Source organism: Hyalella azteca, unplaced genomic scaffold, assembly GCF_000764305.2.
Source record: "Hyalella azteca isolate HAZT.00-mixed unplaced genomic scaffold, Hazt_2.0.2 contig10021, whole genome shotgun sequence".
Lineage (NCBI taxonomy): Eukaryota > Metazoa > Arthropoda > Malacostraca > Amphipoda > Hyalellidae > Hyalella > Hyalella azteca.
Genome location: NW_025940074.1, coordinates 252,201 through 270,421, shown reverse-complemented (window position 1 = coordinate 270,421; position 18,221 = coordinate 252,201). Strand labels below are relative to the sequence as shown.

General features: G+C 40.3%; 2 protein-coding genes across 3 annotated transcripts in view; both read right to left on the bottom strand.

The window, feature by feature from the left end:
• LOC108674579 (T-complex protein 1 subunit eta) overlaps positions 1-959 on the bottom strand; it is a 14,528-nt gene extending 13,569 nt beyond the window's left edge. Inside the window, exon 1 of the mRNA XM_018162547.2 lies at positions 891-959. Within this exon, the coding sequence (XP_018018036.1) occupies positions 891-953 (63 nt within the window). The 5' untranslated portion in view covers positions 954-959. The remainder of the gene's footprint in view (positions 1-890) is intronic.
• A 4,398-nt stretch (positions 960-5,357) lies between these two features.
• The window catches only part of LOC108674600 (glucose dehydrogenase [FAD, quinone]), a 56,776-nt gene continuing 43,912 nt past the window's right edge, over positions 5,358-18,221 (bottom strand). For both annotated transcript variants that reach the window (XM_047882252.1, XM_018162567.2), the window contains exons 3-13: positions 14,078-14,280; positions 13,658-13,847; positions 12,982-13,116; positions 9,811-9,932; positions 9,215-9,280; positions 8,810-8,917; positions 8,418-8,571; positions 7,881-8,053; positions 7,381-7,558; positions 6,414-6,636; positions 5,358-5,876 (exon numbers count right to left, since the gene is read on the bottom strand). In XM_047882252.1, coding sequence (XP_047738208.1) covers positions 5,705-5,876; positions 6,414-6,636; positions 7,381-7,558; positions 7,881-8,053; positions 8,418-8,571; positions 8,810-8,917; positions 9,215-9,280; positions 9,811-9,932; positions 12,982-13,116; positions 13,658-13,847; positions 14,078-14,280 — 1,724 coding nt within the window. In that variant the 3' untranslated portion in view covers positions 5,358-5,704. The remainder of the gene's footprint in view (positions 5,877-6,413; positions 6,637-7,380; positions 7,559-7,880; positions 8,054-8,417; positions 8,572-8,809; positions 8,918-9,214; positions 9,281-9,810; positions 9,933-12,981; positions 13,117-13,657; positions 13,848-14,077; positions 14,281-18,221) is intronic.

Genomic DNA, 18,221 nt, shown 5'->3' with positions numbered 1-18,221 from the left:
GATCTTCAACAAACGTTTTGTTTATTTGTTTACATTACGATGTTTATGTTTTTTCTGCAAGATATTTTTAGCGGAAACGGTAAAGCAATGCGGATTGCGGAAGTTGAAAATTTTATGAAATGACATGTTTGCGAAGTGCAAACCGCGATTTTTTAATCAAACAAAAATTTATGACATTCGAGCCGCGAGATTTCATACCTACTGAAATTATATGATATTAGAGCCGCGATATTTCAGACAAAAATAGGACTTTTCCAGACTAGGGCTACGCTGCAGCATACAGGCAATACCTACAGCATATGCCATATCATATGGTATATGCAGTTACAAAGGCCTTAGGCCATTCAACTGCATCTAAAACTTGAGAATTCAGCAAATGCATCAGGAAAAGAATGGAGCGTTGGAGCCTAAGTTAGCACTTAGCAGTATCCACTATCCAGTATATGTTGGCTCAGACTGGCTCACTATAAATTATATCATTATATTGCCTATCTTTATAGTTTATACTATAAGGATAGTCAATCATGCTCCGTGCGGCGGTGTGGCGTGCTCTTTGTTCTTATCCGGAAAAGAACACATTGTGATCAGGTTTTAATGGACAAACAACTTTCGACAGTGAAGCGGTTGTGATGCCATATCAGTCATTGTCAGATAATATTTTTTATTTAATCTTAAAAATAGTTTTGGTCAGCGTAGAAACGGCTAAGAATGAGTAACAATTTAACAAACACCGGCAACTTGCGAATTATTCACGGATGGAGTCCATAAGGCGTGGCTATGATATTGCGTTAAAAATAACTATAATGCGTACATACACATATATCTTAGTATTTAGAGCTCCTGCATGAAGAAATTCATACAAATTCAACTAATAATTAATTATGACATACCATTTTTGAGTTAAGTTGGAGCAGACGTAATACACATGACAACAGCACCACATGAGGTGTCATGCAGAACTGTTCTTGCTTCCGATAGTGTGGGCGCTACTTTTGGTTTATTCTTCCGGCTAATTCAAATAAATCAAATTTGTAAAACTAAGACATGCAAATTTGTAATATTTTCATTCAGACGCGTTTCATTCAAAATTTGTTTCAGGCGCATCGCCTGAAACAGCAAAATGTGTATAAATATGAAACTAATATGCAAGCTGTAGCCTTACTAAAGAATTCGGACAATTCATATTAGGGATGAACTCGTTTGAGAGTACGGAGTGCTCCTCATCTGCAAATTGTTGTCGACAAAGAGACAGAGTTTGTGGGAAATATATTTAAATATGGATATTTTTGGGGAAATTTGTAGTTGAAGAAGTGAAATAATCTCCAATATTCAGATCTATCAACTCTTCATTAGTTAAGCTTTTCGTAGAAAAATTCAGCCTTCTCCATGTGTTTTCTACAATATTATATGTTACAATGAACTTTTTTAGTGCGACTCGAATTAATATCGACTTAGCGCATTGGCTCATCTTCCTCACCCGACCAGAACATTCCAGATTTTACGGATTAAATTCATGAATTCAAGCATGTACATAAACAACTTGTCAGCCAAACCAACTGACTGTGAAATAATGTTTTTCCAAATAGTTTATCCAAGAAAATAAATTTTAGTGTAGTACCATGAATACAGAAATATAAGCTGTTCAAGTATGAGTAATGCACCAATTTCCTTTATCGTTGAATGCAACAAGTAATTAATTGGGAAACGACACGCCAATTAAAACATTTGATTGTCTCGCTCCCACGTAAGAATTTGATACATATTTAATAATCAACTCTCCATACTATTTTGTAACATTTTCTGCTTGCGTAGCAACCGATTTACATAAAACATTTTGTCCTAGATAAAAAAACAAATTTGATTAGAATAATAAACAAATTTGTGACAGATTTACAAATCTGAGATGAAACGCCATTTCTGTTTAATTATAAATGTAAGCCATTTTATTTCAGTCACATCAATATATGTTCTTTAATGGAAGTATTCATAAAATGAGCATATGAGTATTACTAGGGCAAAAATTAATGCATTTGAGTAGAAAACTTTCAAAAATTTTACCATGATACATCATAATTGACGATTAAAGCATAATATTTGCGTCCTGTTGCCATCTTCGCACCCAAATACACTCAGGCCTCAATCTTGACTATTGCACATTAACTATTGCACATTAGCAATCACATATGAAAATCGAAAATGCAATTAGTTGAGTATTAGAATAGAAGTGTCGGCACTGAAGAAATAGGCCCATGGCCTGTTGCCTATTCTTATACTTTCCGTGACTTAATTCCACAAGGGATCCGGCCTTATGAACCCGACCTTTCCATAACTGACGAATTGATTGAGATAGCTGCTGGACTTATTGCAAGGCCCGTAAGATGCTAGGCATTTTAAGACTGAGCATATGCTCCTGCATAGCTTTATCTAGTCTGTTCTTGAAGGCGTTCATACTCGAAGCGTCAACGATGCTATCAGGGAAGCTGTTCCACATGTCGGTGACTCGAAGCGAGAAGAAATCTTGTCGCATGGATGTGTTACAACGCAGTTTTTTCTAGTTTATAGCGTGACCCCTGGTGTTGTTCTTGTTTCAAATTCCAGTAATCCTTCTGGGAGCTTGCAAAAACCGTGAGTATACTTGTATACTTCAATGAGGTCCCCACGCAGACGGCGATAACTGAGGCTTAGAAGCTTCATAATTTTTAATCTTTCTTCATAAGGCTTGCCTTTCAATCTCGGAATTATCCTTGTTGCACGTCTTGTGAACACTCTCGAATAAATTTTTGTCCTTTTCTAGTTTTGGTGACCACACTGCGGGTCTAGTATGTTGTGCGGAAATAATTAAAATAATAAGAAAGCAGAGGCATCCAACGTCAATGGGCGAAGACATTAAATTAACTTGACAGAGATGAGCCAACAATTCACGCGACGACATCGCTATTAAAGTCACCATCACCCCTACCTCGGCGCTGGCGAGGTCGGGCACGCCGCAAGACGCGAGTCTCCAGACGCTGTGCGCACCAACGTCCAATATCCCGCAACGTTGGCGGCAAGTTTTATACCCTGAAAACGACTTAATTCTGAAGAGCTTGAAACCACGCTTGTTATTATCCAAGACATTACTTGATAATTTCAAGGCTGACTACACAGTCTCTCGGTATTAAGTAACAGGTGTGCTCGAAAATAAAGACGAATTATGGTACGATAATCAGTTTTAGGTGCAGCGGGCAGCCAATGCAAATACTGTTATTAGATTCACAGCATCGAAAGTAATGTGTGTATTGACGCGTCATATTTACTGGCTCTCCAAGAATATGCTGGAGCTTGAACGACAGTTAGCAATCTACAGAGTAGACGAGTGGTTAATAAAGTGTGAATACTATACATCTAGTGACAGCGGTACGCGGGTACTCTCCAGTTACTAAGTGAACACTTTCAGGTTCATAAAAAGATGTTCAATTAGTTACAATTTACTTCAGAAGAAATGTTTGAAGCCGCACACAAATAATCAGGCAACAATTTGCACCAGTTGCTACACGCCCCAATATTTGGTCTCGCCGGCCTATCGCCTAAATTAAACCGAATACTTACTACAGGCACAAATTATACATACAATACAATAAGTACGGAAGAATGCAGTTGATGATGCACACTAATGTTTAATACGTAGCATCGGTGGACGCTGGACGCGACCTGTAAGTGGGAGTCGAACACAAAAAGATTGACCAGCTTTATATTAAAATAAACAAGTCCATCCACCAGGTTGTGGTTGTTTTCATGTTATTGTTAAAAATCAATTCAGTCAATTTCTTGGTCACAGAAATTTTGAAACAAAAATTTAAACGAGTACAGCTTAATTCATAATGAAAAACATAATTTTTTCTATTTTTATAATTCATATTAATAAGTGCATCGATAATAAAGCTAATTGAACACTTGGAAGAGGCTGACAAAAATTAAAATCAATGGAGCGTTACAAAGTAAACAACTAATTGAGCGTTTTTTCTAATGCAAACTAAGTGCCTATTGAGTGGAGGTCTACAACCGATCATTTATGGCATGACAATAGAGTATTATAGGCTGAGACTCGAACATGAAGCACAACAGAGTATACTTGAGACTTGAACATGAAGTATACTGCCCGGGTCTGAGTAGTGACAGCGGTCCTGGCGTGCTTGTACTGTAATGTGGTATATACACGGTATATGTACGGCATGTGATGTCTCGGTAGCGTACATTATACATGCACGATCGAGACACGAGGTATTATATTTGAGGACATTCATCAACAGACGTGTTGACAATTGCAACGGCGTTTATCAAGAGACTTATTGATCATTCTTTAGACATTTATTGACAGATAATATAACTGGCATGCATGAAGAGGCAAGATAAAGATTGAACCCGTACTAATGAAGAGTTTCTGCGATAATAATGACAAGAGCTCAGTTCTCGCAAGAGTTCAGTGCATAGTTTGCATGGTAATCGAAGCAAATTTAATGTCTTCCAATAACGAAGCGTCGCGCGTCGTAAGCTCTCTGTGCTCATCAGCGGCGACATGTTTACTCTCACAACATTATATCTCATTGTTATTGAATGATGATTTACTTTAAATAGTGTTTGTAAAAGATCGCCTGCCTTGTAAATTTACGCGACAGAACATCGATAAAAAAACATGAGATATCGGTAACCAAGTTAACCTAATGATTCCGTTCTCATTTCTGATAATGGTAATTTCAATTGTAAAAACCAAGTCATACAACTAAAAATTCAATGTTATTTGGTTCGTACTTGATCACTTATCATTATTTCTTAGTAAATAAACGAATTTTGCATACAACTCTCAGACTGAGTGGAGCTTGCCTAACGTCTGTGAACAGGCCTCGTTCACTAAAGATACACGGGTCAAAATTAAGCTGTGATATCACAACCTCAACATGTCGATTATTTTAGGCAAAGTCTGTGTACACGAGATGGACAATTCGTCGGTTCCTCAAGTTTATCCACGCGCCACATTCATCAAGCGAAATAGAGTCTTTGCTGTATGACACACAAACTGTGATCGGCTTGCGCTTCTATGAGGACAATGGAAAATATTGCTGAGTACTAAATAAAATCATCAAAATTCAAAATCACGCGGGCTACTGAAGAAATTCATTACAAGAGCTCATAAAATACAGATAATATCATCAACAGACTTCTTCGGTTGCCTGTTTCATCCACTCCGAAGTTAGTGGCAGACGAGCGTCGCTAACGCTCGATAAGTCGGCAACTGGAATAACTTTATCCTAGCATTCAGACAAACAGAAAAATTTGCTGCTATTGTACATCTGGCATCATGGATTCCACTAAGAGTGAAATTATTTTTAAAATCTTTAAGCATCTTAAAGATAAATAAAACGTCAACAAATACTTGCGACAAAGTCACTTACAACCCTAGTTGAAATGCAACGTACAATTCTTTTACCCAAAAGCTTGGCATTTATACACAAAACAGTATAGCGCTGATAAACTTGTACACATTATTAACCCTAACTAGCAACAATATTTACAACACAATTATGTAACATAAATAAAGCATAAAATCAGTATTTGCATTGATAAATTATCTAAAAATGAAGTAATTTACATAAACAGAGATTGAGGTAAACGGTATAGATAACAAAGATTGCTAGCGCTATAATCTGAAGACTAAAAGTTACTGCGGCTATCTTTTGTGCAGCGTCTCGGCGTAAGAAGGTTGGTTGTAGTACCAGTATCCTTTGACCATGTCTGCTGCCTTCTCAGCTATCATGATGACAGGGGCGTTAGTGTTTCCCGACACGATAGTCGGCATGATGGAACAGTCCACAACCCGCAAGCCCGACAGTCCGTAAACTCTACGGAAACAGGATACCGCATTTAGAATGAAAATGAACCGCACTGGCATCAAGCCAGGGGTACTTCCTTAATTTTGTAGGCCATCAATTTAATAAAGCTAAAACGATATTTAGAAGTAGCGATAAATGATTTGTCAGTAGTGAAACAAGCAAAAACTTGATCATAAATATAATTCAGAGGCCTTACTTTCAAAATTCGCTAAGTGAACGTAAGTACTTACGCTCTATTTTCTTGTCTCTGATTGGTGGATTTTTCTTGAAAAGCCGTCAATGATTGGCTGATGAACTTACGATCTCTTAACATTTTTTGAAAGTATAGGCCCTGAACTCGAATGATAGTTCGTCCTTAAATTTATTTTAAAAATTTGAAAGTATCACTGTAAAGCTATGACTTTAGATTTTATGGGCAACAATGCATTCCGCACTATTCCAGCGGAAACGCAACACTATGGGAATAAACATTGTCCATTCAACATTAAATATACTTCATCCTAATTCATGAAATGAATACAAAAAATTATTATCCATAATACTCACTTGAGCTCGGGATCGACGACCGCCTCAGGGTCCCAATATGGTCCCATTTTCGCGGTGCCAGAAGGATGGTAGATGGTGAAGGAGGAGTGCCGTGCCAGACACTCCCAGTAGTCGTCACTCCAGGGCTTGACGTGGTAGCAGCCCGGCATGATCACTTCGTACATGCGCGTGCCGAAGCGGCGGAACGCTGGAGTGTGTGCCACTTCAATCGCCAGCTTGATGCCTGAATGTTCGGTGCATGAAAGGTTTTAGCGAGACATAACATAACATAACATAACATAGTGATGTCGCCGCTGAAGTGTAGGCCTGATGTGGCCTGTCGCCGATTCTTTTCCTTTTCGTGCCTTGTTCTGTTGTTCATAGATCTAAACTCGTGTCATTTGACCGGATCTTTTCATGACTGACGATAGTTTAAAGTAGCTACTAGACTTCGTTTGAAGTAGCTACTAGACATGTAACATGATCATTGAGAACGAAGTCATTAACTATATATTGGCTCAATTTAAGTGACTGGACGTTTCGTTGAAGTGAGGTTGTATCGGTTGTAAAATTTAGTTATTAGTCGATTCAACTAGTAGGTATTGCTTGCCTGGATGCTTGACGACATCATGGACAGAGCATTTATATTTACCAAGACGTGGCTTTTCTAGAGCTAGATTTAACGAGTAGTTACTTGCCAAGTGGTCACATTTAAAAAGAAGTCTATTGTATGGAGAATAGATTTAACGAATTATTCTATCTAGATGCTTTATTTGCTTTAAAGGTGTAGACAAATATAATTATAATATGTACATTTCAATCAAAATGTAATTAAATTGTAAGTAAATGAAAACAGAATTTGTATACGAAATAGGAATGACAACATAATGCTTTCACAGAGCTCTGAAATAAACACTCACTGGTGTAGCATCTGAAATTTTCATCTAAAAGATAAATTCAAGGCATGTTCAGAATTACCGACACTAACCTTCGACCATAACTTTCATGTCGTCAGGATGAGTGAAGTAATTATGAAATATGAGAGGATGATCCTGCGGTGATGCGGAGCGCAGTGTGATGTACCCGCGGGACTTTGGTCTCAGCAACATGGGCAGGATGGTGATGGAGTCGCGGTTAGCCAACGGCTTCAGGTAGCCTTCCCACGTCTGCAATAGATTAATGTACATTAGGAGAGTCTTTGAGCTCACGTCAGGGACTGGTGACACTAATTTATTCTGATAACATGACGAGCACAACGCCAATGAGCTCAACAGACATGTTTTTGTTCACAATACAATATGCAGTATTGTTTGCAGAAGGATACATTCGTTTTCTCTTTCGTATAAATTCGCCTCTCGAATCCCAGCCTTCGAATCAGTAAAAGAAACGGATTCTTTGAATCAACAATTCGTCAACAACAACAAAATGTCAACAAAATCACACAGAGGAATTTTGGTAAAAGTAGTGAGACTCGACAGGTACACTCACCCTCTGCGACAGCCCCGACACCTTCATGAGCTGCCGACCTCCGTCAGATGCAACGGAGCCCGAAATAAAATGGTATTCGATGTCTGGGTAATCCTTGGTCTCGTTCTTCATGTAATGGTACTTAGTGTGCACGAAGCCCAAGCCCTCCAAGCCTCCAGGGACCGTCAGAGGTCCTGTACACGTTATTTCATGAAGAATTCGTAAGACATTAAAAGTCGTTTTATTTGTTTGAAACTGGTATTCTGAAGAAAGCTTGTGTATACAGCATCTCAATGGCGATGTGAGAATTAAATGTTAGTGAATATCAGAATATCAAGAGTGGCAGCCATTTTCCACACAAGAAGCGGTCCGGAGCAAACGCTTCGCTCTTCAGGGTTCTAAAACTGAATAAAATATCAGGTTTGAAATATTCATGACATAGTAAAATTAAAAAAAAAAGCAAGACAACTTCCGACACTTATGGTATTTTTTGAAACACATAGCAGTGGTGATAAAGACACAATGGCAGCCCTATAACTAATAACAATAGAGTCAGACCTTCGCCATGCAGAATGTACTTCATGAGCGCCCAGAAGTTCTCGTATCGCCGCTGCACAATCGAGACCTCCGCTTCTACGGGGAAGACGAGCAGCCCCGTGCTGATGTGGTCCTGCAGGTTGTGCCCAACCGGCAGGTCCTGGATCACTGGAATCTGACCATCAATAACATGTCAAAGATCGTCAGCGGAAAAAATGACAATGTTTTTAAATTGGTGACGATACGATATGGTTTTATAATAAAACTTATGAACACGATAGTCAGCGGAAAAATTGACAATGTTTTTAAATTGGTGACGAGACGATATGGTCTTATAACAAAACTTGAAAGTCCAGATTTTTATATTTCATATTGCAACAAAATTGTAATAGGTATTGACGAGATTGACAAACCCCGTGTTCCTGTAGGTGATACTTTGGCCCAACCCCCGACAGCATGAGGATTTGGGGGGAGTTGACCGCACCTGCGCTGAGAATGACCTCCTTCCGCGCCAGCACCGTCTGCACCAAATCGTACTTTGTCAAACGTACGATATCAACGGTGAAGAATTATCTTCACTGTTGCAAAATGTTTAGGGTCACTCCAGACGATAAAAAAGATATATTCAAAAATAGAGGATTAGGTCGAGTAGAGAATATATTATCGGAAAGTGAAGACTAGATCGTCTTAACCTGATATATATTATAATAGAATATCTTAGAAAAAGATACAATAGTTTTGTGCTGACACTATTCTAATGCGAGTAAAGACTCAAATGCGACTCTGAAGACCAGCACTCAGGGGTTGTTAAAACTTACGTGGAATTTATAGTTCCTGAAATATTCGACTCCATATGCACGTCTCGTGACTGGGTTGATCAGGATCTAAAGTACAGAAAGTCGTCAGGGGTTAAAGGGGTTGAGGTTACAGGAGTTACAGGGGTTTGAAAATTCAAAAGTTTGAAACTTTACCTATTAATTCAGCACTCTTTTCTAGCCTCAAGTTCTTTTAAGAATGTCAATCACAACACAGTATTTCTACTTCAAAATCAAATATCAAATTTATCAGTAGCCAAATTTTAAAACTCAGTTACTAAACGCTTAACCAAGTCGATATAAATATTGAATGGTATTGAATAACTCTGCCCCTCATTTCTCTTCAAGACTTACTTCCAAATTTTGCGAAATTTTCTCACAATTTAATAGCAGATAAACTGAGAAATGATAGTAACACTCAAAAAAATAAGCGTGACTTTGACAAAATTTGTGCCCTTGTATCGGTCATCCAGACCCAGTTTGGGCGGCGAAAAATCCGCGTTGTATCAATTCTCTGCTCGTGCTTTAGGTGAGTAAATGTATCACTACTTCGCTATTAGGACCCATCGTTCCATTGAGTGGACCCCGAGGACCCGCACCTTGGTGACGAAGGCGCGCATGGCGATGTGGAGGTTGGGCCTGCCCACGGCGGGTCTGAGGAAGGCCTTCGCTGTGGAGCACCTGGACCCGTCCCGCATGGTCGCTTGTGGGTGCATGAAGCCTGGGCCACCACAACCAACGTCAAAACAACACACAACACAACATACACACAAACAACGAAACTAGTTATTAGTTATTAACAACAAAAATAAACACAGGTTATACGAGAATAAACAAAATTAACAAGCAGTAAATATTACGTGTAGAATAAGCTAATGAAGAAGGGAAAGATTGACGCAAATAAATAAAATACAATGAAAATTCATTACAACAAATATGCACTGACAAATGAGAACAAACTAAACAGAATAAGGCCTCCTTGCATGTCTTATACCATAATATAACTTATATACCTGCAAATAGCATCTCTTAGTTAAAAATAAAACGTTCGCTTTATCGCGGATTCGAGCAACAGCAAAACTCTACAGAGTTGCATCGCTGCATTAAATATAAAGTGGCCAATAGCAGCGCAGATACAACATAAAACAAAATCAGCAAACAAACGCTCATGCATCCATTGTCATGTGATCAACCAACGACCCACGCACGATCAAGAAGTGCAAGGCGTCGGGGCGCCACAAGTGGAACACGCCATACGGAGACCATGTGATCCAGCCGGCGTCAGGCACCAGGGAACTCGTACCGTTATTGATACAAGGTAATTATGCCGCGGGTACTATTATCTTGGTGGGTAAATGATAACAGTACTCGTCTTCAATGCACTCACAGTCTGGAGGAATTGTCAACGACATCGGAACAATTGGAAACTTTTGCAAAAAGAACAAGCGCATGAAAGAACAATCACCTCTGGCAAGAGATCTGTAGCTGCGTTTTCAAACATGGATCAGAATGTTATTTCAATGATCTTTTTTTGTTCCCCGTATATCAGAATGTTATTTCAATGATCTTTTTTTCGTTCCCCGTATAACATGAAATCATTTCAGACTTTACGATATCAAGACGCAAAAATAAGCGACAAGTGATGGCAGAGATCTGAGTGCGGGTGATGGGCAGAGCGGTAGGGGATGGTCGGCGCGCATCAGGCACGTCTGCTACGCGCGCCATATGAGCAGCAGTTCTACGGCATCTTGTTGGCCGTAACGGGAAGACCAACGCCGGGGCAACGGTCGGCCTGATGAACACGTGTGATCCCGCAGGATAAAATAGAACGACCACAAGCGTCATGTGATGCAAGCAACTTCATAGCGTGATGCATCACATATCATCACGAATAAAATGTGAATTATCGTCATTGCGCTCTGGCACGACCACATCATTCTGCTGACGAGTGCAAATAATGACGCTGCCTTTGCCTATAAAATGAAACAGGTAATTAGGTCTCGGGGTTGCAGTGAGCGAGGCGAAAAAGAGCCATGAACCGTTCCTGAGTTCTCGAGGCGATGTAAGAAGAACAGCAGTGAATTGAAGTAAATGAGTGCTGCGCAATCCATAGCCTCAAGATACGATACAATACAAGTAAGGAGATTGACCTTGAATCAAACGAGCCTTTGAATTATTACAAATATTCTCAAAATCAGAACATAATATCGAATGAACTATAGGATATTCAATATGAAATCGGGAGAATTCCGATTCAAAATCACACGACGAAACAAGAGTACACTACAAAACCCAAAAATTTGGCAGAAGCGACCGAATGACCACAGCCTCGTGATAAACAGTCGGCTGCATTCACAACGTAAGCCAGGTCACATGTCAGCCCCACAGGTCACACATCAGCCACTCAGCCCCACACAGTTCCTCGCGACCAAACAGAAGCCACTGCGTTCGCCAGCGTGTGTAAGATAATCTCGTTAATTTGACTGCCAAGGCAAATGAATAGAGAAAAGCGTCACTTGTCGACCAAATAGCAAATAATTCTCACACTCCAGAGTTTATTCCCTGGCCACAACAGTCAATCCAGTACGTTACATCGTCAACAAAAAGCTGCCTATACTACCGCGTCGAAGAGTTTGATGCAAACCACGATGAATACGCGCGTTCTACTTCTAAGTCATCAGGGACAGGAACATAGCAGAAGAAATGGCAAACGTCAATCTTACCTTCCTCAACGACGCTGGTGGACTTAACAGGACAAAATTTAAGTAAAATTAATCAGAAATACATGGTATCTTGATGTCTATATCGCTGATAAAGGGCCTCCGAAAAATGGTATTCGGCGCACATATGCGGGTATTGTTGCTCGGTGAACAAAAAAAGGCAGCGAAGGTGAGCATATACTTCTCTGTCAACAAAAAAGTGCCTTTGGTAAGTAATTAGCAATATTTTTAATTTTTCTTTTTGCCTTCCGCAACCAAACGAAAAATATTTCTATCTTAGTTACACATGATGATCGGTGACAAGGATGGACATACGCCAACCATTTCACTTTCTATTGATATTAGTTCGCTGTTCAAATTGTACGTTAATATGCAAGAAATACACCGTATTGCGCGAAATTAACTGCATTATAGTTTCTTATCCAACTATAAACTGATGCATATAACGCATCAGTGACAATCTGCCAACATAATTTAATTTATCTTCTAAAAACTATAAAGCACGAGCCGGTCATGTTAACGGTTACTTGGCAATTTGAGACTTAAATATATAGATGTTGGGGTGAGACTGCAGATGCGTTCCTTGCAGGAGAGTACAGAGCAACGTTGCCGGGAGCAAGACTGAATAAATAAAGCGGGACTGGGAGGCCGGCTGCATTGCTGGTCCTCGCAAATAAGGCGGTCGTGAAAGCGTCAGGGCGTCGCGCGCGGCATTTTTTCCTCTGCTGACAGAACCAAGCCAGGGAGCTGCATTCGGCGCGACGCCTGCTACTTAAACTAATAGGGTTGGTATTTAATCCTCGTCAAAAAATATCCTATACATTTAGGGTTATTGGAACTAAAGTCTCGTCACAACAGTTCTCTGTAGTAATTCTGCTTGCCACTTCTAAGTTTGAGCTCACTTTAAAAGAGATTCTCGCATTGGTGTGGAAAACTGTGGCATTCTATTAGTCCCTGTAGATTTTATGTGGGACTGCGAATAATGCTCTGAATCTCGTATAAATTTCCTGACATAAGAGGAAGCATGAACAGCATCCGGACAAAACTCACCGGACTGGAATTCTGCGTTATAGTCCCTGTTCTTGAAGCCCCGCTGTACCCCTGCCTCCACCCAGGCGTCCCCCAAGGGCGTCCTCCAGGGCGCCTCCATCACCGTCAGGTACCCGCCCGTGCCGTGATAGCGAGCTGCACGATAGCTTATTTTGTCAGCAGGATAGGAGGGCACATGGTTTCAACGGCACTGGCAGACTATACTGGTACCAAAGTTGCAGCGACACTGGCAGACTTTAGTGGCACCAAGGTTAGAGTGTCAGTGAAAAACTTTAGTGGCACCAAGGTTCCACCAGTGGCACAAAGGTTGCAGCGGCACTGGCAGACTATACTGGCAGTCTGGCACCAAGGTAAGAGTGGCAGTGGAAAACTACAGTGGCGCCAAGGTGCCACTGGCACTGGCAGACATAGTGGCATTAAGGTTCCAGTTGCACTGGTCAGGCGCCTGGTTTCCCATGCAAGCCCCAGAAATTCTTTACTTTATCCGTAGTTAATTCAAACGCTATAAAGTATAAACCTGATGGTTAATTTTCTATCATATGTTCCTAGAAATGCGTAAGGTGAAATGAGCACATCGGAATACACTAAGGGTACTCGTAATTATTGACAAACAGTTTATCGCTACAAATCAAACGGCCAGAGGGCGGTTGCCGTTGCACTTTAGTTATGTACTCACTGTTGAGGGCGAGGAAAGGATTCCTGTTGTCCTCGGACTTCCTGAAGTATGGAAGGATGGACTCGAAGTCCCAGCCGTGGTTGCCCATCTGCGCCCATTTGTCGTAGTCGTGACGGTTGCCGCGTACGTACATCATGTAGTTGAGCACCGACGAGCCTCCCAACACCTTGCCGCGCGGCCAGTTGCAGCGCTGACACCAGCATCATATTATCTTTCATCTTCATTCGTATTATTCTTCATCTTCACTTCATTCATATCATACTACATCTTTATAATAAACAAGTGGATTTATAATTTCAAACGGGTCGAGCCTAATCACATTCAACACCTAAGGCACAAAGCGCTACTGATGCACGTATATTCAAGCCAACGTCAAGACAAACAAAACTTAATAAATAGATATTAGATGTATTTACTCACTCTGCCCGCCATGCCCAAGCACGCCGAGTTCTGCGGTTCGGTCTTGTATTTCCAGTCCATGTCGGTGAGCTGCAGGAAGCCCGCCATGACGGGCACGTCGGTGATGTCGGTCTCGTCTATGCCCGCCTCCAGCAGCAGCACCGACGCGTCGGGTATCTCCGACAACCTGCTCGCCATCACCGCCCCCGCCGACCCGCCGCCGACTGTAACATAGAAGAAATAAGTGTTAATTTCAAGTTTAATCAATTAGAACATGTCAAATACTACACTTTGCAAGCACTTGATTGTTTTTAGCGCATTTTCTCATTTATGGAAAAAAAGCGCTATTGTGCTCGTGCCCGTCCGTCTGTTTGTCTGTCCGTCCGTGACTTCACGCTTTCGTCGACGAGAAAATGCGCTCTGTCACTCACTGCAGTGAGTACTGAGTTATATTTTTTACCTTTACCAAATTACATTTCGTGAATAACTCATTATAACTTGTACATCAGAGTACAATTACTCTCAATAGGTTTCTAACTCAGTTCATTGAAGTAGCAATACAGTCAATTAATAGTGTCACTTGGATGCATTTCCACATACAATCAAGAACAAAGCTACTTTTCTAAATTATTTCAACGTTTCTTACTATTAAATAAAATTGGCTTCGACATTAGAGGGTAAGGTAAAAGGTACAAAGTCACTCTGTACCTCTATTAATGGATTTAATGTTGATTTCAATTCATTTAATTAATCCTAGTATTAGCTCACGCACACCATCGCTCGCGATCTGAGCAAGAAGAACATGCAAGAACACGAGTATGCAAGAACATGAGTATGCAAGAACATATGCAAGAACACGAGTATGCAAGAACACGAGTATGCAAGAACACGAGTATGCAAGAACAAGAGTATGCAAGAACGAAATTTACTGCGTTCAAAGAAAGTCCATCAGAGTGCCGGCGAGGAAGCCACGTGCTCGATCATTAATAGCCTCAAAAATAAACTGGATCTCTTCAAGCAAACCCGAGCCATTCGTAAAAACTCGTCAGTCGTTGCATGCTCTTACCTCATGACAAGAAAGCGATAGGCAAAATTGTAGTTGCTGATGAAATATGAATGCCTTTTTCTCGTTAGTAAAAACTGCAACGCCGATTCTGTCGTCGCTAAAACGAACTAAAAAGATGAGCTAGAAACCAAGGATAGAAACCAAGGATTAAATTCGCACGGAGTGCATTTCAAGAGTGTTTGTTAAGAAATTTGTTTAGTGGTAGCATTCTTACGCAACATTCCATACTCAAACACTAATACTGTGCATTGAGATGAGTATGAACTAGATTATGAACTATGAACGTTCCTATGCGCAAAACACAAAATTCGATAGACTTTCCAGTATGGCAATTTCATTATTGTACCAGTAACAGCACCATGCAGGCAGGATAGACAGCGTAAGCAAAAAGTGATCGACTGAAGCTTTGCATGTCCTGTTCGTGTTACAGCAAAGCCACGCAGACTGCACGGACGACCAATTTCCAGCTCGTCGTGGAATTGAGAGTCAGCGCAGAGAAAGTTGTGTTGCTGATCACTCTTTAAATACACCCCGGAAATTCACTCATTTTCTACAATTCAAAGCATACTGACAGCATTGAGAAGCTAGGTTGCAACGACTCTGGATACGGTTTCTGGGTGCGTTAGATATAAATCGCAGCACGGTGAGCGAGGACTTATACAAAATGTATAGGTATCTGACGCCCATCGTAGCTCAGTAGTCCGCTAGAGATTTCAGCCTCACACTGATTTTGATCCACTTGATATATGTAAAAATTCTACAATTAGAACTAGGAGCTAGAGATACAGTGAAAGCAATACAGTGTCACCTTCGATCTGCAAGCAACATAGCAAATCCGACAGAGTTGTATTGATAGAACCAGCTTTGCAGACTGTAAAGAATCGACTCATCGAGTTGTGAGAGTGCAAGTATAACGCCTGGAGACATAATACTTCGTTTAAAACGCATTAGAGGCCCAATCAGTCACTCCAGTAGCTTTCTCTTTTCATGAGCTTGCTTCAGCCTAAAGGACAGGCGCCCAATTTAACCGGCAATGCCGAAGCTTTTACAATGCAAGTACGTACAATATGATCTAGAGGTGAGTATGAAAATATAGAAGGAAGGGTTTTCGACAACAAATATGAGGAAACATGAAAAAAAATACAAATGAGGCTTTTAAAAATGATACTTGAGCATTTAGCAGTTTAGCTGCATAGAACAATGTTACGTTACGAAGCCAAGAATATATACGGTGATGCTGGCTGGAGTCATTTGGCATAGCATGTGAGAAATTTTTGTCATCACCGATAATTAGCATTTCGCGATTATTCAGCGCTTAGCAGACCGGTCTGGATGGGTGCGCTGCAAACTGCTTTTGTCTTCATCTTCATTTCACTTGGTTGACATCAACTCTATGTTTATGTATTTGCTACTGTAGGAATTCAGACTTGAGCTTAAGATTATTTAGACTGCATCAGCGAAACGCAGCACTTTAATGCCATATGAAAAATAATCAGAAGAATCAAATTGTCCGGCCGAGGCTGTTCAGACTAGAAATTTATTCAGATTTATGTCTAATTATACTTAAAACTTCACCGAATTTACATTCAATGATACATCGCATTTAATTCTATATTATAAACCAATTTCAAGTTATATGCATTTATGGGTTTGCACAATTCGAGCGGCCAGTTCACTCATTATACTATCCCGGACAGCGCAATACTACTAGTAATTGAAATCTTCCAGCTTCTCTTGAAAATTTAACACCTTCCTCTGACTATTCTGTCTATATATTCTTATATACTACCCATCTTACCAATTTCACTCGAAATTCCAAATTACTCCCTTATTTCACTGGGTCTGCACCTGGGCATTTAAAACATCAGGTCGACTATTTATTTTCAATAGTTTAGTGCGTGCTTGAATACCTTAAAATCCAACCATGATTAGCTTGATGGTCGAGTTTACCACTTTATTCATTCACCAACAAAAGATAAATATAATATTTTTGAAAAGTTGAAGACGTTGCATAGGGTTTCGTCATTTTATTGGGCACAACTACAAAATTATCCTACGAATGTGCTATGACAGACACACAATACGAATACTGTCCATCACAGTTACGAAGTTTAGAACACGCACGCAATTCGAGATATTTCAGCAGCTAGCATTGAATAAGTGAAGTTTAAGCAAAATAAACATCCATATAATAATATTGATTACAGTATTAATGATATATAATCGTATCTTCCTATAAACAGTCAATTAACAAAAGTTCCGTCGCTTTGCGGCCAATAGTCCATAATAATGAAGAGAAGCCACAAAGTTGCCAGAAAGTTCTGATATTAGAAAGTCTAGTTTTGAATAATTTCAACGTTTTGAATCACGTTTTGAATAATTTCAAAATAACAAAAGATTGCGAAGAGAACAGAATCAGACCTGGCAGCTGGATTTTCTGACGCAACTGTGAGCCAGACGCGAGCATTGCCGCCTGCTAAGGCCTCCACTGCACACCCAACCTCACTTTCCAAACACTAATGAACGTCAAATAGAAAATTACAGCCATTAGAGCGCAGAATTTGCCTTAATATAACAATGCCAAGGCACAACGCACGGAAATACAGGCGTGTAAGTGCGGGTGCATGCAGTCGGCACGTAAACTGGTACGTGGTGATTGAATGCACACCACACTGGGTGTGCATTCAATCATGCTAATTCAAGGTGCATTCAAGATGCTAATCTTGATTGTTAGCGGGTTAAATGTACTCGTGGTTGTTCAGAGCACCACGGGCGATATGCAATAACAAAATTCGGTTTTGAACAAGTGCGCCAAAGATACTCACTCCTACTATACGAACCTATACGAACGAAAGCAGCTTGAAACGATGTTTTCGTTCCAAGCCGAAATAGAAGCTTAGTTAATTTTGGCTATGTTCGTTCAGGAATCCAAGAGAGTGTATAAGCGTGATGAGCAGTTACTAAAATACTAATTTGCGTCCCTAAAATTATGATATTAATAATCAATATAAGGCCTAGTGAAGACCGGCGTGCAGCAGGACACATATCTTTTCGTAGACGCTTTCTCTACGACTGGCTTGCGCAAACGCCGGCCTTCCT